The sequence below is a fragment of the Penicillium paradoxum genome, assembly GCF_028828445.1.
Source record: "Penicillium paradoxum strain IBT 22861 chromosome Unknown utg000004l_segment0_segment0, whole genome shotgun sequence".
In the NCBI taxonomy this organism is placed as follows: domain Eukaryota; kingdom Fungi; phylum Ascomycota; class Eurotiomycetes; order Eurotiales; family Aspergillaceae; genus Penicillium; species Penicillium paradoxum.
This window is the reverse complement of record NW_026643182.1, coordinates 2,409,032-2,430,701: the sequence shown is the minus strand read 5'-3', so window position 1 is coordinate 2,430,701 and position 21,670 is coordinate 2,409,032. Positions and strand designations below refer to the sequence as shown.

At 47.4% G+C, this 21,670-nt stretch overlaps 8 protein-coding genes across 8 annotated transcripts; 4 read left to right on the top strand and 4 right to left on the bottom strand.

The window, feature by feature from the left end:
* Window positions 1–1,511: 1,511 nt before the first annotated feature.
* On the bottom strand, window positions 1,512–6,066 carry N7457_004653 (glycoside hydrolase; the record flags this gene model as incomplete). The annotated part of the gene is made up of 4 exons (XM_057175698.1): window positions 1,512–2,386; window positions 2,524–2,842; window positions 2,908–2,984; window positions 3,078–6,066. The coding sequence occupies 4 exons, from the start codon at window positions 6,064–6,066 to the stop codon at window positions 1,512–1,514; spliced, it is 4,260 nt and encodes a 1,419-aa protein (XP_057032745.1).
* A 696-nt stretch (window positions 6,067–6,762) lies between these two features.
* On the top strand, window positions 6,763–8,178 carry N7457_004652 (uncharacterized protein; the record flags this gene model as incomplete). The annotated part of the gene is made up of 3 exons (XM_057175697.1): window positions 6,763–7,084; window positions 7,207–7,764; window positions 7,826–8,178. 3 exons carry the CDS (start codon window positions 6,763–6,765, stop codon window positions 8,176–8,178), a joined length of 1,233 nt encoding a protein of 410 aa, XP_057032744.1.
* Window positions 8,179–9,580: 1,402 nt separating this feature from the next.
* On the top strand, window positions 9,581–10,745 carry N7457_004651 (LysM peptidoglycan-binding domain-containing protein; the record flags this gene model as incomplete). The annotated part of the gene is made up of 2 exons (XM_057175696.1): window positions 9,581–9,775; window positions 9,834–10,745. 2 exons carry the CDS (start codon window positions 9,581–9,583, stop codon window positions 10,743–10,745), a joined length of 1,107 nt encoding a protein of 368 aa, XP_057032743.1.
* A 1,018-nt stretch (window positions 10,746–11,763) lies between these two features.
* Window positions 11,764–12,291, top strand: N7457_004650 (uncharacterized protein; the record flags this gene model as incomplete). The annotated part of the gene is made up of 1 exon (XM_057175695.1): window positions 11,764–12,291. One exon carries the CDS (start codon window positions 11,764–11,766, stop codon window positions 12,289–12,291), a length of 528 nt encoding a protein of 175 aa, XP_057032742.1.
* A 1,527-nt stretch (window positions 12,292–13,818) lies between these two features.
* N7457_004649 (uncharacterized protein) lies at window positions 13,819–14,193 on the bottom strand (the record flags this gene model as incomplete). Its single annotated transcript, XM_057175694.1, has 1 exon — window positions 13,819–14,193. One exon carries the CDS (start codon window positions 14,191–14,193, stop codon window positions 13,819–13,821), a length of 375 nt encoding a protein of 124 aa, XP_057032741.1.
* Window positions 14,194–14,943: 750 nt separating this feature from the next.
* Window positions 14,944–16,610, bottom strand: N7457_004648 (uncharacterized protein; the record flags this gene model as incomplete). The annotated part of the gene is made up of 5 exons (XM_057175693.1): window positions 14,944–15,906; window positions 15,978–16,103; window positions 16,177–16,299; window positions 16,373–16,537; window positions 16,608–16,610. The coding sequence occupies 5 exons, from the start codon at window positions 16,608–16,610 to the stop codon at window positions 14,944–14,946; spliced, it is 1,380 nt and encodes a 459-aa protein (XP_057032740.1).
* Window positions 16,611–18,007: 1,397 nt separating this feature from the next.
* Window positions 18,008–20,272, bottom strand: N7457_004647 (uncharacterized protein; the record flags this gene model as incomplete). Its single annotated transcript, XM_057175692.1, has 7 exons — window positions 18,008–19,192; window positions 19,264–19,392; window positions 19,465–19,593; window positions 19,664–19,792; window positions 19,860–19,962; window positions 20,051–20,199; window positions 20,270–20,272. 7 exons carry the CDS (start codon window positions 20,270–20,272, stop codon window positions 18,008–18,010), a joined length of 1,827 nt encoding a protein of 608 aa, XP_057032739.1.
* Window positions 20,273–21,131: 859 nt separating this feature from the next.
* On the top strand, window positions 21,132–21,665 carry N7457_004646 (uncharacterized protein; the record flags this gene model as incomplete). Its single annotated transcript, XM_057175691.1, has 2 exons — window positions 21,132–21,137; window positions 21,204–21,665. 2 exons carry the CDS (start codon window positions 21,132–21,134, stop codon window positions 21,663–21,665), a joined length of 468 nt encoding a protein of 155 aa, XP_057032738.1.
* Between the last annotated feature and the right edge of the window lie 5 nt (window positions 21,666–21,670).

The following is a 21,670-nucleotide window of genomic DNA, read 5'->3' as shown; positions in this document are numbered from 1 at the left end:
TGGGTGGCATCTCTTTCACATGATGTCAGGTTTGAGCTTACATTGACTTCACGTTCATTTTGAATCTGTTCCAGTTTCTCTGGACTTTGCTATGTCCCCTGTTGCTTATCTTATTGGTTGTTGGTATTCGGAGTTCGTGGGTTCGGGAATTTCGATACCATCTCCTTTGCTTTTTCTCTTGTCCAGCAGGTATTCTTCGGGGAATATTTTGTATTGTAATAAGGAATACTCATGATCATCTTTCGTTTTCTTTCTCCTTTGTGTAAGTTTTCAAGTGGTAGAACCATCGCTGCGATGTTCAAAATGTGTATCATACCATTTTAGGTCTCTCAACCAAATGAGTCCATAAAAATTTGATATATAGAAGAGGTAGGATCATCGTAGGTAACCACTTACATGGGCCTTGCTGAGTTTATAGATCACAAAATATGGAGAATAGAGAATATTGATAATTATAATGGCCGACTTCAATCTTTGTGAGAGAGGAGAGACTAGCAATATATAACCTCTATACAAGAAGAAGAAACAAACAAGAGGATATTGTTTGTTAGGAATGTAACGTAGATATACGCAATACCAAACACTGTATAGTCTGATTCACATCCATAGTTCTCTATCTAACATGAGGGTTATGTTAAACGCATTCATGTTTTATTCTACAAACCAAGGATCTCCCCCTATGCATATGCAATATTAAATTCAAGTATTTTTTATACTGCAATAAAATGATTTCCATATTGTTATTGCTTTCACAGAACACTGAAATACCTTAGGGCGTAGAAAAATCATTCATAGCCAGACTCTTCCTTTTCAGAAAATTTGGCCAGTGATGCTGATACGTTCAGCGGTCTGACCAAAGCCGACAGAGTAAAGGAAAATCTCGAATTCATGACTCAAGGACAATTCAGATGTGCTAAGGAAAGAGACTCGAAATTATATATATTCGACAGCGGTAAGTTCGTCCCGTTCCCTAAAAGTTTAGGAAAGTTACCAGACAGCACGATTTCTAAATATAACGAGTCCGGCATTGTAAGGAACATAGGGAGAGTACTAGCAAAAAATACAAGTCAAACAAAAGGAAGAGAGAAAGAGCCATAAATGTACCTATGTCTACAGGTTTTGAAGAAGAAAATGCTCCTTCATAACGAGGTCTCCCAGGGCAAACAGACTAGGAATTACCAGGAAAAAACCTATGTGATTGGAGGGCATTTATGACTGCTTTTTGATTTTACAAAATTTACAAGCCATTCCTGAACTTCGTGCGTCGAACTGCAAGGACTGAGCAGATAGCTATGTTTGTTTTACCGAGGAGGAAGCTCTTCGAATGTTGTCCAAGAAGAGATAAATTGAAGGATCAATATCATCGTGCATACCAGATATTGTCAAACCGCCAGATTTCTGTCAAATGTGCGTGTTATTGTGTGTTGATACAAGGCATCAGATATCTAACATCTAATGTAATATGAGCAGCGCCTGCAAAAGAAAACTATCATCATCCTTCATCCTCCATATTAGGGCGCTAACGTGGCATAAGTTGTCGTGTATGTGGACGGCGTATGGGTACACCGAACCGCACACAGTGACTGTGCGTTTACGAAGACCTGTTGCTGACATTTCATCTGAGCAATGGGCATTTTTGGACAAGCGGCCACCCCGAAGTTCTCAGTTTGCTGAAGACAAGCATTATAGTCACCGCCAGAACATATCTTGTTCATGACAGAGGTAGTGACCACCTCAGTCACGGTGATAGTTACAGACTTCAGCGTGGTGCTTGAGCCGTCACACTCCGTGAGGGAGTAGCCCGCAACTTTGAGGAAAGATTCTGATTCACAAGCAACCACAACACCGTAGACATCGGTGAAAGTGTATGGGTAGGGACCGGTAGGCTTGGTGGTGGTCGCGGTCTGGGTGGTTGAAGTCGGCAGGGATGTGTAGTCGCAGGGACTGGCAGAGCCAGTGAGCGTGGGCAAGGTGCCATCATACCCTGGGCATTGACAGTAGGTGCCGGTGCTACCGGAGCCAGGGTCCTGGAAGATGTAGCAGTCCAATGGGTTGCTGCCGCCGGTCGCTGTCGCCGTTGCCGTGGCGGTGCCGACGGTGCCAGTGGCCTTTGTGGTCGCCGTGCCCGAAGAAGTGATCTTCTCATTGCCGAAGAGAGACGCCAATCTTCCGGCCTCAGCTCTCGAAAGTGCCTGGAGGTCTGCGAGGGCGTCGGTGGTGAACGGGGGTAAATCCTCAACGATCTCGGTGGCCATGCCGGGTAAGTGGTGATAGCTGCTGGGTTCAGTCGATGTCGTTGTCGAAGTCGTACTATCATTATCATCGCTACTGTTGTCACTGCCACTGCCACTCCCACTGCCGCCACCACCTCCACCTCCATCTCCACCTGACGAGCCATCATGATCAGGGGGCAGATGGCGCAACCCTTAATACAGAATGGAGCACCTATATTACGGTCCATTACGTTAGCTCATGGACCTTCGTTTTCACAATGAATGACAGTCGAGAAAAGGGAGCACATACAGCCTTTGCCACATTTCTTGAACAAACTCGGTACGCATGTCGAAGATGTGGTATCGCTATCTGAGCTGGTTGCCGTAGACCTATGGGTGGTCCGTGTGTTGATAATGGGATCGGTAGTGGTATCAGTGGTAGTTGGGTAAGGATGGGGGTCACAGTTGTGGTTATAGGGGCCAGCACTGTGCCATTGTTCACATGGGTTGAGCCTCCATGCACGTCTATCCATGAGGGTGTCGCGTAGGTGATACTGCCAGAGGAGAAAGTGAACCCAGGGATAGTAGTTGTAGTTCCTCCAATCACAGTCGTGGTACCACCCACAGTACTAATTGCAGGTATCGTTAGCCTGACCCTCTCCATGGGAAAAATTGTGGTTATCACAACACTTACGGGGTCATAACAACTGGGAAGGGACTGGGAAGCACCGAACTTGTCTGGTATAGAACAGTCTGTCCCGGTGAAGGAACCTGATGCCAAACTGGAATAGCATCGGTTATGACTGCGAGCTCACGTTAGGCCTGTCTGACAACTTAGAGCAAAAAGAGGAAGGAAGCTCTTACCAGGAGGAATTGAGAGGATGGTAGGCACCAGAATGGGCGAGTGGGCGTGGTACACCATGGTCGAACTATCCGCAAATGTCATAGTTTTGGTCACTGTCGAGTGCCATGTAAGACGCGTCGTCCAGTCAGGAATAGAAATGGTAGTGGTGCTGCTCAGCGGCATCGGAGGCCAGATGATCGTGCATCCAGACTTAGCAGTAACGACTGGACTGTCATCACTCCAAATGGAGGGATCGATGGAGATCTCACAGGAAGTGGTCCCTGATGAAGGGCCTGATCCCAAAGCATCGTCGGAGATCTGCAAGTCAATGGCCCAATCGGCTGATCCGAGGAAGTTCATATCAGCATACAGCTCTTTGCGCAAGGCCTTGACATCGTCATCCATCCACGCAGCCCACTGAGTGTCATTCCACACCATGATGTTTGAATTAGAACTCTCGTCGATGTACATGTAGACATCTTCATTTTCCACAATGGAGGCTAGTTCAGCGTTAGAGATGTACCCAGGCGTATTGGTGCACGCGCCAGGAACCGCCCCGGAGTCCGGTCCGACGAAGCTGCAGGTTTCAGCCCAGCACCCAGCTTCGCTCATCTGGAACGAACGAGCATAGCTAGAAACACCCACCACAATCTGATTGGAGGGGACTCCTGCCTTGGTGATCATTGACAAGGAGTTGATGGTTTCAGTAAGGTTGACGTGGGAGCGCAGGCAACCGCCAGCAGGACACCCGGGATCAGCGTGGGTATTATTCCAATCCCACTGGCCGTGCAGGTCATAAGTCATGATCACAATATAATCCACCACAGTACTAATAGCCTCAATGGGGATGGCCTTGAGGTACCAGTATGAAGAAGGGACTGTGGTCGAGATCGTCTTTCCCGGGGTCTGCGCTTTCATCGCGACGGAGAGTTGCAACAAGAAGAGGAAAAAGTTGGTGGCAGAGGCTGTGGTGTCCGCGGGTATACCAGGGATATCCGGTTCTCCGGGATATTCCCAGTCCCAGTCAACGCCATCCAGATCATACTTATTCAAGAAAGCAATGGTGCTTGAAACGAGGGCCGCGCGATTTGTACTAGTCGCAACAGACTCCCGAAAGATATTGTAGGTGCTAGGATCGGCCGAGAAGTCCCATCCGCCAACAGCAATGATCCTTTTAACTCCGCTCAGCCCGGCAAACGCAGTCATTTGGCTTTCGATACTGTCGATATTGAACGAGAAGTCGCTGTTCAAGGTGGCAAAAGACATGTGGATATGAGTATACGGACTGAGGTCCATATCGGTAATCCAGGTACGCATGCATGGTCGTGACAGATCATAACCCTCAAAGTATCCAATATTGAAGATCTCACTGGGGGCATTACTCTGGATAAGATCGGTTCCGCAGTTCGAGATACAGCCATTGGTACCCTTGGCTGCGGTCCCGGGGGCTCCAGTAGTGGAGTTAGTCGGGGTACAGAATTCGGCAGTTGTTCCACATTGGCCCCAGATATCACAGCAGGCGTTCAGTGGGCATGGGTTCAGGGTGGTGAGATCAGTTCCATGGGGCACTGTTGCCGTGTCGTTGACCTGCGGGCCGCATACAGCGTTGGGGATAACGGCTGGCATAGGCGGCCATCCAGAACTCAGACAAATGTATTCTTTGGCAAAAAGATTGTCACAACCCATCCAGCCCCAAGTGTTTTTATTATAGCTCTCTATGTCAGAGACCTTAATAGTATGAGAAGCCGCGAGGGAAGCACATGTATCACCGGTCTCAACGAGATAACTGAAGCAGTTGTTATCCGAGTCAGGCTGAGGTGAGTAGTCAGGCAGTGTACCAGCTGAACAGCAAACATATTGTCCCTCCGTGAGACTGGAACAAAGTGTTGAGCTCGGGTTGTAGGTGGTGAAGTCTGCGGGGGTGATGCCGCACTGGGTAGCTAGGGTGGTGCAAGTGTCGCCTGAGTCCACTTGGGTGGTGGTGCATTCGGTATCTCGGCCATGCAGATGTGACTTCCGACCATGTGTATGTGATCTTCGGCCGTGAAGGTGGGATTCTCGAAGTTGCCGTCGCTCCAAACTGGTAGAGCTGGAATTGAGCCGAGCGTGAACCGCCACAGAATAATCGATGTTCTTCCAGGCCTCAGTGTTGTCCAGGGATGCCACGCAAGTACCGTTGCGCCAGGTCTGCACTGCCATTTGAGCCCCTGTCAGACCCCCAGACTTGCTGATGTAGATGCCGGTTGTGTATCGAGCACCTGCCTTGCTGCACAGCTGAGCAACGAGAGTTTCTGGCATCTCGTTTTCTAGCACATACTTTATGACATCCTTGAGGACAGGGGCAAGTATACTTTGGCCGTGCAGACCAGAGCCCATGTAAAGGCCCACTGCAATGCCTTCCGAATAGGCAAAATTTATTGTCTCATTGCAGGGGGCGGGGTTCACAAGCTCATAGGCGTAAATCTGCTGCAATGCATTCAATGCACCTACGGTATTACCCTTGCCCCCGGCTGTGTCCCATGTGAGTTGCAATGACGATGTGACGTTGATGGTATTGTTCCTCGAAGAGCACGTATTGACAGCTGGAGTCCAGGTGCTATGGGCTTCCAGATCTGCAGCACAGCTACGGATGCTGACATGACCACTCGACTCATTGATGGGAGTATATAGCGTAAAGTCAAGAAGCATGGGTTGACCACATAGAGCCAAGCGGTCAAGATGACTATATGCAGGCCAAGCGGTGGAATTCAGGCCAAGGCTTGAGCAACTTTCAGGGCAGGGTTCACGGAGGAAGTGCCATGATCGAGTAGGTAGGATGTCGCCGGAAAATGCGGCAGCTTTGAGGCTACTCAGATGGGGAGTACTCTGGGACTGGGGTGCTGATCGAGTACTGATGGGATGATTGCTCAGAAACGATTCCATTGCCCGCTGAGCGCTTGATGTATCAGCTACAGCGTTTTGCAATAAACCCAAGGCCACAAGGGCCCCGGTCATTGTGCTAAGCTGCATTTTGGGGAAGGACGGTCCTTCTCACAAGGTCCCAATTTGGTCCTGTGAATAGGGACAAAAATCAAGAGAAAGCCGAGTAGAGAAATTCCGAAGAAGAAACTTGGAGCTGGAGAGCCCCATGTTTATCTAGTAAAATGACAGGCTCTTTGCCTTAACTAAACTAGCCTATTTTCCTTTTTTGGTCTTGATTCACCCACTCTCTATCAATGCAGCAATCCATAGCAACAATAAATGGCCCCAATACATGGTGAATACCAGTAATACTAGGACAATTCTCTTGAAATGGTGCGACACTCATGCACCGGAGATTAGCTATTTGAATATTTTTACTCTCCATTAGTGCAGTTGATCGCGGATTAAAATCAAATCCGTTTATACGCCACCTCCCTAGTCTGCTAGGGGCTTAGGGCAATGGGTTTTTCACTAAAGTCCCCATTATTCAAGTCGTCAGCTAGCGTCCGGCTCCGTATCCGGCTCCACCCCTAGTTCATCTTGCTATGGTATTATTATATTGTGCATGTAAGTTACGGAAATATCCGATGCTACTTGCACCCCCGGAAACATCTGTCTGCAGGAAGGGAATATGCCGATATATATCGGTGTGGATCTCCATTCTAGGTCGCTGTCCAACGCAAAGTCTCAAATTGAAAATTTCTTTCCTTCCCTTCCTTGCTAATTTACCCATCGGCACCAAGAATGTGGTGGCATTGCCTCGTCTCGGTGCTCCTGTCGGTCAGCGTCCTCGGTGTGCAAGCTGTTCCGACAATCGGGCAACTTTTTACTCTTCTCGAGGGCACGGGAGCCTGCGAGGATGATCATGTTGGTTTGATGAACCAACATCTCACCGATGTGAGGAGTTTAGCGACAGCCTTCAGCACCGCCATCACGGAAGTCACCAATGATCCATCGGGGAAGGATGGTACAGTGGCGCGAAAGCTATTTGAAACTTGGCTTGGTATTCCATTGGATGAAGATGGGAATGCTTTGTCGAATGTCGCGCAGTGGGAGAGGGTCAAGGGTATGGATGCTGGGCAATAATATCTCCGATTTTTAGCCCCGAATTCTCACAATTTCTCTGTCTTAGATATCAATGAGCGGCTTCAATCCTTCCTCCAGGGTGATCGGATGATCGCCCCCGAGAGCCCCCGGGGATTCTTTGCGATGGCACCGGCTTCGCCGGATTTGAATGGGACGACTCTATTGAAAGATGGGATCCTGAAACCCACGAGTCGTTTATATACGTTATCGATGATGAAGAGCCTTCAATTGGAGATATTTACGGCTTTAACCCTGATTTCCGGCCCTATCTTCTTGAAAATAATCACCACTACTACGCCGCTATAGCTGGTCACACTCAGAGGGATATGTGCCTGAGGACAGATGGAACAATAGGTTATGGCGTGACATTCCCTGGTCGCGCTGAAACCATTATGACCTATTTGGCTCAGCCTTTGCAGATGGACGGTGTCCAGCCTTTGGTTGTGATGTGCCCATATGCTTTAGAGACAACGAGCCTACACGACATCTTGACCGGATCGGTAAACTATGAGGAGGGTGTTACTCAGCTCTCTGCGCTGGTCCTCCGAGCTATTGGACCGACTACTTTATTCCACGAATTGATCCACATGGTCTCATTCTGGGATGAGACAGGAGGCGGCAAATATGTATTGAGCCCTGATTATATCACTGACTACACCTGTGAGTTTCCCAGCTAAAGTATTCCCGTTGGAGCCTTGGGCTAATATTGAACCACGCACAGACGATGCAGCTGAATGTCTCTACATGGCCTTTCAAGGAGTTTATCTGTCAATTCCCCAGCACGATGGAACATTTGAGCAGAAGTTTTTTGGCCCTGAAGATGCCTCTCGCAACGCTCACACTTACACCTTTTTTGCTTGGGCTTATTGGTACTATACAGCAACAGGCAACGAATATACGTTCTATGAAGGGGTGCTTGTGCCTTGGGATGTTGATCTCTTTGCTGGGGCCGATGCGGGCTCTGATGCGGGCTCTGATACGGGCTCTGATACCGGGTCCACAAAGAGGTCTTTCGTGTCGGGCAATCCCCATTACAGCCGTCGGTTCGGGAAATCCCACCACAGGGCGCACTAGTCAATCAATTGATCGAACAAGGGCGGTGGTTGTTCTTCTCTGAACAGCGGATGGCTTGTACGCTCTAGTTTGACCAGTATTTTGGTTTCTACCAGCCAAATAGTTCTTTGAAATAGTGTGTTTTTCTGAATCACATTGCATGCAATTCCGACGAAAGGGAAATGTTTTATCATTGCGGCATCGATATCAACCATAAGGCTGGGATACACCAGAGTGCTGGTTTGTATGTGGTAACGTGGAAGCCAGCCTTGTGATACCCATACCAGCTCCTTGAGGAAGGTGATCTTCCGTTAACCCTTCGTAATTTCCACACAAAGCCTGTTGGATATCCACAGATTTCCACCATTGGGGGCCAAAAAGAACAGGGGGGAAATTGCCATGAACCGAGCGAGAAATAACGACAACTTCGCAGCTGTCGTGGGCGAAGTGGTACTCATGAGTCATGCGACCATACGCGAGATTGGCGGGGCATAATTGTGCCAGGGCTCTTGGCGGAGTTAGGCATCACAGTGCAGTATTAATATCTACTATGCAGGGGTAATTTACAGAGGAAATGGTGGAATGACAGATATAAAAGTATATTTGAGATCATGTCCCGAGGGCGATAAACGGCTTCTAGACATCGAAGCTTGACAACTGTCCACTGAAGCCAAACGAGAATATGCACAAAAACCGTCGGGATACTTCCAGGATCCCTCGAGATTTCAAAATTTGTTATTCGGCCCCCTCAACTAGTCTTGCAAGTGGCAAAATACAAAAAGTAACCGAATTACTACGGAGTAGTCCGTACTCCGTACGGGGTACAGCGATGCCGGTCTAAGGGACTAGTGCCATTAATTCGCTCTAGAATTCATCAACAGAAAGGATTGATGCACTAGTTTCAGCAAAGAACACAGGCGTTGTAACGAACTAGTACCCCGATTGTTTACGAGAGGCCGGAACATCCGACGCCATGGTTGCCAACCGCCAAGGAAAACACACCGATTGCTTGACTGTAAGCCAATTTTCACACCTTCACTATCATCCTTCTTGCTTTCCTTTTTGGTTCAAAAGAACAGGGTCGAATTTAGTAGCTCTCAAGTCCCGCGTGGCGTAAGAACACCTCCGTTTCATTCATATCAACTGTTAACAACTAAATGACCCTCAGGGAGCTAGACCACAATAAGGATGCCTCATTAAGAAAAGACTCCGCCGAGTGGTCTGCCGAGTGGCCCGCAGATGCATAGACATTGCCGCCACTAGGCTTGACTAATACCGTTGGAATCACATTGTACATTGGTATTGTCGCTAGGGTTACGAGGATATTCGGAGGTCCTGTATCAATGCTCTACGCCCATGAAGCGCAGTTAACCCAGCCCTCTGACACCAGCCATCCCCCATCCCCCATCATCCCCTTCCCAACATGGGTTTCTCGCGCCTCCTTTTGTCTGCACTTGCCACTGCTCATATAGGAGCCAGTTATCTGGTTGCTCCCTCGGGAACAGCATTTCCTGGAGCTTCCTCCGATTGCAGTCGTTGGGTTTATGGAACCAGCAGTCTGACTTGTGGTGCAATCCAGTCGGAAAATGGGATCACCCTCGAGCAATTTGCGACTTGGGTAAATCTCCCCTCCGGTCTCTGCAGCGGTCTGAGCTCTAACATCGATGTCTTAACAGAATCCCGACCTCTTCCAGTTGTCAAATACCTGTGCACTGATTTCTGGATTCTACTACTGTGTAGAAGTCGACTTTAAATCGACGATCCCCCGCACAACATCATTGTCTTCGACTACCTTTGTCACAAGCACTACCGCCACGGGTAGCTCATCTACCACATGGGGGAATGGCCTGATCACTCCATCCCCAATTCAGACTGGTATGACCGACATTTGTTATGTGTACCATTTTGTTGTATCCGGAGAAACTTGCGGGGCGATTGCCTCTGAGGCCGAAATAGCCCTTACCGAGTTCTACAAGTGGAATCCTGCTGTTGGTACCGACTGCACAAATTTGATTGCGGGGGACTATGTCTGTATCAAAATCCTTGGATATGGAATAAGCGTATCCGTCGTGCCAACCCCAAGTCCTACAAGCTTTACCAGCTCTTCAGCAGTAGTAACTGCCACCACCTCTACTACTAGCATAGGTAATGGCATCACTACTCCGTCACCGATTCAGACCGGGATGGTCGCTACTTGCGACAAGTTTTACTTGGTTGTTTCTGGCGACACCTGCTCCGCAATTGCACAAAATGAAAACATCCCGCTTGCCGACTTCTACGCCTGGAACCCTGCTGTTGGCAGTAGCTGTGCGTCTCTTGGTCTGGGGGATTATGTCTGTGTTGGTATTCTTGGTGCGACCGCCACCCCCACCCCCACCGGCAATGGTATTACTACCCCTACGCCTATTCAGACGGGCATGGTTTCCAACTGTGATGAGTTCTATTATGTGGTCTCGGGTGATGGTTGTTCCAGTATCGCGACGTCGCAGAAACTCACGGTTGCTGAGATTGAGGAGTGGAATCCGGCGATTGGCACTGACTGTACCAGCCTGTGGCTTGATACCTATATTTGTGTAGGTGTGTTATAGAGTCAGACAGATCACTGGCTTGCGAAGACAACTGGGGCTCAATCCAGTATATCCTAGCCCTCCAAGTATAGGGAATCTGAGGATCACGCTACGAATCCCCGGTATGCATTATTATAGGCTCAGCAAACACAATACCGGCCTTGATCTAGTAAATGTACACTTTCACTGGGTCTAGTAACACTTCGAGATTTCTCAGTCGATTCTTTCCATGATTCAGAAAGATCGCAGCCATACTTTTCCAAAAGGTGTTATAACAAAGAACACCAGGCGATTCGCTTCAGCGAGTGGATCAACCAACTCCAGTGTGAGATACAATAGATTCTGATATCATTGCCTTTGTTATGATCATAATAACTTTGTTCTCACTTCTCGACCTGACTAGTCTTACATATATGTGCTGGGGGCAGGACGCTATCCGTAACTCGCAAGGTGTCTCGCGGTGGGAAATCTTGATATCATCAGAGAATATTTCAATATATAAATTTTACTAAAGCAAATTAAGCCAGTCTTCGAGCCCCGGTCTTACATTCCGAATCGAGGCAAGCCTTGAAGCACCCTTAGATAACACACACGATTTATTTTTCTCCCCCGCTGTGCCTCGGGGGGCCAAAAGTGGGATTTTCTTTAGCATCAAGACTGGACTGCGAAGCTAACCCACACTAGCACAAGACTTCGCTGCGCAAGGGCCCCTAAAATGGATTTCAAGTACTCCGTACTCTGTACCCGACATGCAATAGGACCATTCAGGACTCATCAGTAAGATTAATCCCTCTAGCATTGAAGCTAGAGCCATCATGAAATCACTGTGCCGAGGCTGCCAAGATATTAGTTTCTCTTCAAGCATACACTAGCAAAGTAGTGGTATTATTTTCTTGGTATTACAAGCCCGTGATACAGTGTCTTGTTAGAATTCCTAGGCAGTGGTATTTCCCCTTAGACTACAAATACCCCTAAAAGCTGTCCCATTCCTTGGATTTCACGTGTCCATAATTTCACTCTCCATATCCACACAATAATAATGCAATACAAGACAATTGCTCTCCTCTTTGCCGTCACGGCGTGGGCCGAGACAGAGACAGAGACAAGCCCAGCCGACAAGCTCACAGACGATCCCATTCTTATGTCGCTCATGGCAGTGCCCACATGGGTTTTAGACGCGGAAAGCAGTGCTAGGCCCAGTGGATGGGAGGAATCCTTAAGATCCGATTTTGCGTTCGCATCCTCTGTGATGGCCGCGGATAACGCCGGAACTTTCCCTGCTTGGTATAGCAATCTTCCCAAGAGTGTTCAAGAGTATGAAACCACCCATAGGGAGGCACTGTCTGCATACGCGCAAACTGCCACCCAGGATTGGATCACATTTACCGACTCTCCAACCACTGCTACCCCTTCTGCAACTGTTGCGACGTCGACCAATACTGCATCTTCTGCTTCGGGTACTGATGCAACTTCTACATCTACCGGCGGTGCCCCTGCTGTGACTGGCGATGTTCTTTTGGGTCTCGCTGGTGCAGCTGGAATCTTGGGCCTTGCGATTGCTCTTTGATTGTTCAACGGTGGGGATTCCTCACAGCAAGATTCAAATAGGCTATGTGTTTTGTTGCTTTCATGCTCTGTACTTAGAGCCATCCTCATATGATGGCACCGTAAGAGAATGCTGAGCTCGCGAGATTTTTCCTATTTTTATAACTTGAGCTTTAGTCTGATATATCTGTGCCAGTGGTGATAGGCTCATTGACCCGATGAAGCTCAACTTAGATAGATGCTGCTATGCGGGATTGCGTTCAGCTGTGGCAAAAACTAATGTGCACAATAGTATGTGGATTAATCCTCGCGGAATTCGCGAGATAACCTCGAGATGTCTTCGCGGGCTGCGCACCTGAAATCTTAGGCCATAAGCCGCCGTTAGTGCAAACAAGACAAAATAGATCGAAAGTCAACCAATCAGTGGCTGTATCCCGCATCTGCGCGGTAGCCCACCTTATGTAGCCCTTCTCTCATGGCGGAGCAAGTGATTTTATGAGTGGATGGGACAGCTGAAAGGGTTAAAAGGGACTTGGAGCTTCAACTTTGGGATGAAACCAATCTGAGCCTAACGTAGCGTCATTTCAAGATCTTCAATGCTCGATGGCCCCTACTCTTTTGATTCGGCCATGGCAAATCGGCCTACAGTTCTACCGCAAAAGTTTCCGTACGACCCGCACCCCATCAAATATATATCTCCCATTTTTGATTTTAGCAAATCGAACCTGCTAACTTCAATTAAATACTATACCCCCAATTTATATAGTAAAATTATATAAAAATATATATTAGATAGGCAATTGGACATAGTATTTAATTTATATTTTTAATATTTAGTATACCACCCATTTGCCTCAATTACTGCCTCAACCCTGCGCCCCATGCTCGAAATCAACCCATCAAAGTAATCCTGGCCTAGCATCGCCCATGCAGCATGAATTAACTCTTCGAAATGATGAATCAGATCTTCTTTGGGACCTTCAAATTTATCAAGGTCCGGATCAAGGCGGTCGATCATTTCTTTAAGTTTTGCCCATGCATGTTCAATAGGGTTCAAATCAGGTGAGTACGGCGGCCACACCATCGTCTCAATTCCATTCTCCCACAACCAATCACGAATAATATGCGCAGTATGGATTGGAGCATTATCGTGCATAAAGATTCGCGTCGAATCCATACAAATTTGGGGTAAATTCTCCTCGAGAACCTCGCGATACGAGAACCTTGAGTATCCGTTGCGTGCTGACTCCGAGTCACGATTCATTTGGAATAAATCGGAGCAACCACCACCGAATATTGCTCCCTAAATCATAATTGAGATATTTTTCGACTTCGAGTATGTGGTAATATGTTCTTTTTTCCATTTTTTATTTCGGTGGTTGATGAAAAAGACCTAACGGTAACGCTTCCCTTTCCCGATTTTAATAGAGCATTCATCGGACTAAACAATCTTCTTCTAGTCATCCCACGTCCAATTTCGTCGCTCCAAAGCCCAATTAAGGCGTAGCTCGGCGTGTTCCGGTTTTAAATATAGTCTTTTTTTCGCTTTCTAATGTCCGTAGCCCGAGGCTTTGACCATTCGAAGAAGGGTATCGTCGGAAGCAGTTAAGCCACTTTGTTCGCGGATTTCTTGATAGGTAATAAAGGGATCGTTTCGAATCAATCGAATAACCATAGAACGGTCATCTGCTGATAAAATCGAGGGGCGACCGACGCGGTTTTGATTATTGCCTTCGTGTCGGAGAGGTTCTTTCTCGAGGGTATACTGAATTGTGGATTTGGATAAACTGAAGTGCTGGGCAATTTTCGCGATTGACAGGCCTAGCTGGGCTTGACCAAAGATCTGACCCCGGAGATAGGGAGATAGCTCATTTCCCTTTATCCTATTAGAATTAATAGGACGTAGAGGGGTCCTGGGAACCATGGTGAATTTTTAAAAACCATGGGTTGGGAGAAGACGCGGGTCAAAAATGTAATTATTCGCGAAAAACGCGGGTGTGGACCCCCGACCGTACGGAAACTTTTGCGGAGGGACTGTAGATGAGCTGTCAGTTGGTGAACTCTAAAGAAACACCCAAGACAAAGACAAAGGTTCAATGCGATAGATCTCAGCACTCTCCCGGCATATTCAATCCCAATGTCCGTATAGTAGGCTTCGCCTGAAGACGGTGTTACGATCAATCACTCTGAACTATGAAATGCGAAAAAGCAGATGCAGGCCTGTGTCTGGCGAGGCTGTTGGTATTTATGGCGCTTGTTACCACGAACACATAAGGTACGAACTCTCGTTGCCTGATATATTGGAGTGTCCTAGCCAAGACACGGATATAGATTCATCCAAAGAATGACATAACTGGAGTCACAGGGATGTTTGATGCAGCAAAACAATAAATTCAAGCCATAATACCCAGATAACTGGGAAGGAAAAAGGACAAAGAAAACGCCCAATCAAGCTCCAGCCAGCAAATCCAAGCCCCATTTCTCTGCCAAAAGATTGCTCCGAGTAACTACCAAACTACCAATCCCAAACCCCAATTCCCAATTCCCAATTCCCAATTCCCAATTCCCAATTCCCAATTCCCAATTCCCAATTCCCAATTCCAGTTCCCAATTCCAAATCCCGTCAAACTTCCGCATCAAATAAAATCGTAAAAGCAAGAAAATTCAAAAGTTGTCAATGATCCTCGGCAGCATGTACAAATACATGGTGCAATTCGAAGAGGGGACAATGTAGATCTCGTGATAAACCGCACCTTTGCGGCAGTAGTACCCATGAACTTCGATGCGAGGGAAAAGATTGCATAACGCTTGTCGTTTTCCAAGGGTTCGGAGTCTCCACATCGCCGATCAGCTGGACATTTCGAAGACTTGAAGGAGTAGACTTATTCCCCTTCATATTCCGAGGGCCGTGAGCAGATGCGCCGTTTTGAGCTTGCAGTTCCATTCTCCACTGGAACCACTCATCCCGGTCGATCAATCCTCTTCCCACAACGCCATTCCCCACCACGTAGTCAGATGGCTCCAAAGCCAAAATCCCCCACAAATCAGGAAGAATGTCGTCGCTGTTGTCATCGTAGATCCAGCTCCCATTGAGGGAGTACAGGTTGGAAACTCGACCTTCACACACTCGAATGAGTTCCGAGCCATGCATCTCCAGGAGTTCTTCTTCTCCGCTCTCAATCTGCATTGCCACAGGGTCGATCAATTCCACTGCGCTGTTCATGATCGCATTGATTCGCATCTCGTCACTACCAGTGGGGACCTTAGGTGCAGCTTGCATAAACGCAAGTGAATCAGTGGGTGGAGTTGCGGTCCGCTCATACACGGGGTTCCCTAGCCAGTTCCAGTGATGAATCCCGGGGTCAGTTTGGTCACAAATATCGCGCCATCGGTATTCCATCTCAACCGGTGAGTATTGCTGGGCGTTGATGTCTTCGCCATCCAGGTCAGCGTCCTCGGCGATACATCGATTATCAGAGTTGCCGGAGGTTGTCGAGATGAGCCGATCAGTGTCTTGCTGAATGGACTCTGTAGGCTGGTCTAGCTGGGTGTGGGTGCTCATCCCAACAGTGCCATCTAGTTCGTCTGAAGCAAGAAGGGACTCGGTCGTGAGTGGCACGCCAACATCGGAATAGTTCTGAGGAGCATAATAGAAGTTAGTATCCAATCACGTGAAGAAGCAAAGACCCTGATATGGGGATATATTACCGAGAGTGGGGGTTGACCAAGGACTTCGGCGGTCATTGGATTCGGGCCTTCAACTTCTTCAGGTGTACCAGACTGGTCTCTAGCAATCATCAGACACCCGCGAAACACGTCGTCAGGGACAAAGTCCTACATATTCCAAAGATTATGAGACTTATTCTGATAAAACAACTAGATGATGAGCTGATTCGATGTATCATACCAAGACTGAACGGGATGTAGGAACATGGGAATCCATGACACTGGTTTCCTCCACATCTCGTGGAGTTACCTCCTCTTCCTCATTAAGGAGATATTGGCCGGTAAACATGTTTGTAATATAGGTCTATATGTGGTAAAAACCATGAGTCAATCATGTTTTGTGAAGTTATATGTGAACTAAGACAGAGACACAATACCGTAACAGACCCGAGGGCAGCCCAGAACTGGGAACCTAAAGAAGGTTGCATGATAGATACAGGCCGCACATTGGTGACAGAATGGGATATCTTCCCAGATGTCTCCTCGACGTCATCAGCCCAGTCGATGGGCTCCTGGCTCCAGAACTCATCGTGATGGGGACCCTATAAAATGGGACTACTATTAATACCATTATTCCAAAGTAGAACCTGAACTTCAACCAGACTAACATACCATATCAAAGACTTTGAACAGCTCAGATACCTTGAAATGGTCAGGTAATGATGTAGATGAAGCAAGATGGAGATGGATGATGAGTAAGGATGCTAGACTGCTATGGATGGCAGATAGCCGATGAACGATAGATGGCCAATGAATAACAGATGGTGAATAGATGGAGATCCAATGGACAAGAAGGGTGTAAGCAAGAAGAGACAACGAGAGACTGTCGTTTCGAGGGCATTTTATATTGCTCTCAATCCCAAATAGGAAGGCACCCCATAGCACTTGCATAAATGCTGCTACATGAGACTCAAAGCTAACTTACGGACATGTCTGAAAGTATACAGATATCCTATCTCTAATAACATGTTTCACGATCCACGGTGAGTCTATACTAAAGAGGAGTGCGATGCCGCCAAAGATACAAAGGAACCGCGGATGATAAACTACAAAGTCCTTGCCCAATTGCCATAATGAGATACCTGTCATCTTCGAGCGAGAATGAAGGGATTTGAGACACGCAGTATCAGTCTACAAAAGAAACGAAAATTCTGGATGTTGAATCAAAATTTGGCACATTGTGCCAGTAAACTGATAGTAGACTGAGTTGACAGCTGAGCAGCAAGTAAGCAAAAGGTCAACTTCAAGCAACAATGCAGAGAGCATTGACTGATAAGCAATGAGGACAGCCCTGGAGTACAAGCAATAGCAAAAGCAAAATCAAAAGCAACAGCAAAAGCAAAGTCAAAAGCAACAGCAAAAGCAAAATCAAAAGCAAAAGACCAAATTCAAGCAACAATGCAGAGAGCATTGACTGATAAGCAATGAGGACAGCCCTGGAGCACAAGCAATAGCAAAAGCAAAATCAAAAGCAACAGCAAAAGCAAAAGACCAAATTCAAGCAACAATGCAGAGAGCATTGACTGATAAGCAATGAGGACAGCCCTGGAGCACAAGCAATAGCAAAAGCAAAATCAAAAGCAACAGCAAAAGCAACAGCAAAAGCAAAATCAAAAGCAAAAGACCAAATTCAAGCAACAATGCAGAGAGCATTGACTGATAATCAATAAAAGCAGCAAAAGAAAAAGCAAAAAATCTCAAAATGGCTTGTGAGCATCAAGACCTCAACGCCCTCATCTCAAACTCCCACCAAGCCTCCAGTGAGACACCAATCTCGTCATATCATCAAAAGGTTCATAGCAACGTTTCTCACCACCCAACTTCGTAAATGGCTGTCAAATGTAATCAAAAGAGAGGAGAAAAATGAAAAATGAAAAAACATAATGAAAAGCATTCGGCATAACGTGGAGAACTCGCAGGCAAGTCGAACAGGATATTCGGCGAATCTAGTCACGGAATACTCCTTCGGAGGCTCATACAGATGGCCTCCAAGGTTCGAATGTAAGAGATAATCACGCCAGGGTGTGCTCAGAGAGCTCTGAGGTCTCATCAGACTTTGTAGTCTCACCGGGTTGTGGAGTCTCGTCGTAGTCTGGAATCTCATCGGGCTCCGGGCTCTGACCAGGTTCTGGAGTCTCATCATAGTCTGGAATCTCGTCATTGTCTGGAATCTCGTCATTGTCTGGAATCTCGCCGTAGTCTGGAATCTCGTCGTAGTCTGGAATCTCACCGGGCCATGGACCATCACCAGTTTCTGGACTCTCACCTAGCTCTGAAGTTTCATCGGGGGAGTCGACTACTTCAGACCTCTGGAGTCCCGAAGCTGACGGCTTCTGCCAGGTAATTTTGCGAGGAAGACGGCCAGATTTGCGGTTCTTAGCCTTCAGCTGGCGTTTCCAATGTCGCCAGTCTTTTCGGTTGATCAGGTAGTGCCCAAAGATTCCATTGCCAACTGCGTAACCAGAAGAGTCTAGGGCCAAGCTTCCCCCGAGATCGGGCAAGATGGCATCGTTACCTGGATCAGATACCCAGCGGCCATTCAGAGTGTACAATTTGGATACACGGCCCTCGCACGCCCGAATCAGCTCCGAGCCATGCATATCGAGAATATCAGTGTTTCCTTCATCGAGCTTCAGCGCCACAGGATCAATCAGCTCCATGGCGTTCTTCAAGATAGCGTTGATCCGCTTCTCATCTCTGCCTGTAGGAGCTTTCGGGTACGCTTGCATGAAGGCGAGCGAGTCAGCGGGTGGGGTCGAAGTGCGCTCGTAGACTGGGTGGCCCAGCCAGTTCCAGTGATGAATATTGGGATCACTCTCATCACGCAGCTCACGCGATCGGTATTCATTGCTGGTTTGTTGGAATTCTCGGAGCTTTAACAACTCCTCCTCGTCGTATTCTTCCTCGGGGGTGCCTTCCATATCTTCATTAGCGGACTCGATCTGTCCACTCGGGGCTTCAGACTCATCCGTCTGTTGATCAGACTCATCCATCTCTTGATCAGACTCATCCGTCTGTTGAGCAGAGTCAACGGTCTCTCGAGCGGAGTCGACGGTCTCTTGAGCGGAGTCGATGTTTTCTTGAGCGGACTCAACAGAGGCTTCCGTTTCATGATGGGTATTTGTGGCAACGGGGCCTTCGACCTCATCCAATGGAGCAACAGTTTCATGGAGTGGAACGTCAACATCGACCTGCATCTAGAGATCGTAATCAAGATCAGTATCTCGCATGATAAAGAAATCAAGAATCATAACGTAGATCATCATACCATGACTGTCTCCTGAGTGACAGCTTCAGGATACATTGTGCTCGGTTCCTGTGCATCGCTGGTGGTACCACGCTGCTCTTTAACGCAGGTGAACTGCTTGTCCAGGATGAATTTCTTTGGAACAAGACCCTGTGTATATCAACAGCTGTTAGTTACCGACCTTTTGTAATTAAATCGACAGGCTAATGGTGGGATACGTACGAGAACCGAGAGCAAGCTAGGGACTGGGAGGCTCATTGCGTTTTTTGCGTTCATTGCTTCGAGGGAAGTACGCTGTTCTTCGACAAGCGTCGGGTGGTCATGGTGGAAGCCTTTCTGAGGAACGGAGTCCTGCATATCATAAACGTCAGTGTCCAATCCCAAGGAAAGGCAACTCGTAGGGCTATATGGGATATCATACCAGATCTGAGTGCGAAACGTGGACTTCGGAGCCGGACATTTTCTCTTGAGTTGTATTGTTTGTAGAACGACGCTGCTCTTCAGCAAGCTTCAAGTGTTCATTATGGAACACGTCCCGAGGAATGAGATCCTATACATAGATTGTCAGCTTCTCGTCTTCTCAGATGACTTGATGGCGTGAGTTTGGGATCTCGTACCAGGACTGAGGGTGTCACCCTGGGGTGGGAGACCATCGCATTCGTTTCATGCATAGGCTCGGTCTCCTGCTGCTTTTCTCCGTTGGAAAACAGAAAGTGGACACTAAAGAAATTCGAGATATTTGTCTACAAGTTGTACCATGTTAGCTTGTCTCCTTTTGGGAAGTAATCAATGAACCCCGCCTGGGTACGATACCCTGATGGATCCAATAGCTCTCCACACTTGGGAGCCCAAAGAAGTAGTTCCGGCGGAGTTGAGATTCTGACGTGCAACCGATTCCTCGACTTCCTCGGCCCAGTCAATAGGTTCACGACTCCAGAAGCTGTCGTCACGGGGATCCTATACAATGTAACCACGGTTATCCTTGAAGCGTTGAAATAACAATCAATATTGAACGTGGTAGGCTTACCATTTCGGATCCCCCCGCTAGGTTATGTTTCTTAACGAAGCAAGAAATGATGCTATCCGTAATTTAAGACGGTAATGGATGCTGGGATAAAGATGGCTAAGACGAACTAGCCAAGAGGTGATAATCCTTTGCGATGATAGATGATGTTCTATGAGAAAGGACGTATGAGGAGAGAGACAAGAAGAAATAATTGTTTGGAGGGGCTTTTATATCGAGGGAACGCCCCAGATCGGAGCAAAGCAACACTGGTGCACTCGTATAAACAACTTTGTAACTAGCAAACACGAAAACCATGCTGCCCCAGCGACCTCTCATGCCTCTCCTCCATTATATCCATAACGCTTATGGTCACAATGCTATTCAGATTGGGAGATTCAAGGTTGTGAGAATGCATGATCATGATCTACAGACGACGGATTCTTGTGCAGTTGTGACCTATAGATATCATATCTGCGGCTATAACGTTTGGACCTCAATAATATCATTCTCTACTACAGTTTTGCTGGGACTTCCAATGTCCCATGCGAATTATGGTCCTGGCTCATTGGAACATCTTAACACAGTATTTTCGCTGTACTCTTTCCCTTTCATCTGAATTTCTCTGTTTGCCTTTGCATCAAGTATCCATGACCCCGACAGTAACAGCCCAGGGGGCCAATTCCTTTATGCTCCATGTTCATTGGACTCCTTTCTCCCCGTTACCTCGAATTGATTGACTATCTACACGTTCCATCATCAATATCTTCTATTTCCATCAGGTACATACCTCAATCTTACGAGTGACTGTCCCATCTCTGATCATCATCTCTATCAGACCTGTATCTGTGATATTCATCAGATCCGGTAGTAAAGCACCAACGCAATGTTGGTAAGTCATCCTGGCAGTCATAATAACATTATATCCACATATGCTCATGTGGATTTGTTTATTTAGAAATGGAAGAGACTCGGGAAACGTCTTCCTCGACTCCGTCCTATGAGCCTAACCAAGGATTTCAAATCGAGTGCTCAAATCCCGAGTTTCACACACCGACTGACTGCCCATCCCATTACTCGAGAGGTTTCCAAGGCAATCATTGACATTGATACCGATGCTTTCATGAGCGAGATTCCCTGCAAAAGACCCCCAGTATTTAAACCATCTCTTACGAGTATTGAAGAGGAGGGCCCCTACGTCTTCAAATATCAAATGAACGATAGCCAACTTCCAGGAACTCCCCACAGAAGACTACGACGCCAGAGGGCCATCGAGAACTTCAGGGAACTTATCGCAAATGGGTTCGCGGAATCATCCCCATCAACTACGGGCAGCTTTACAGATACAACAAGTTCAACCGATACTCACCTTACTCTTCTCGCTGATTTCATGGGGTATGATATCGAATCTATTAACTAGACTCC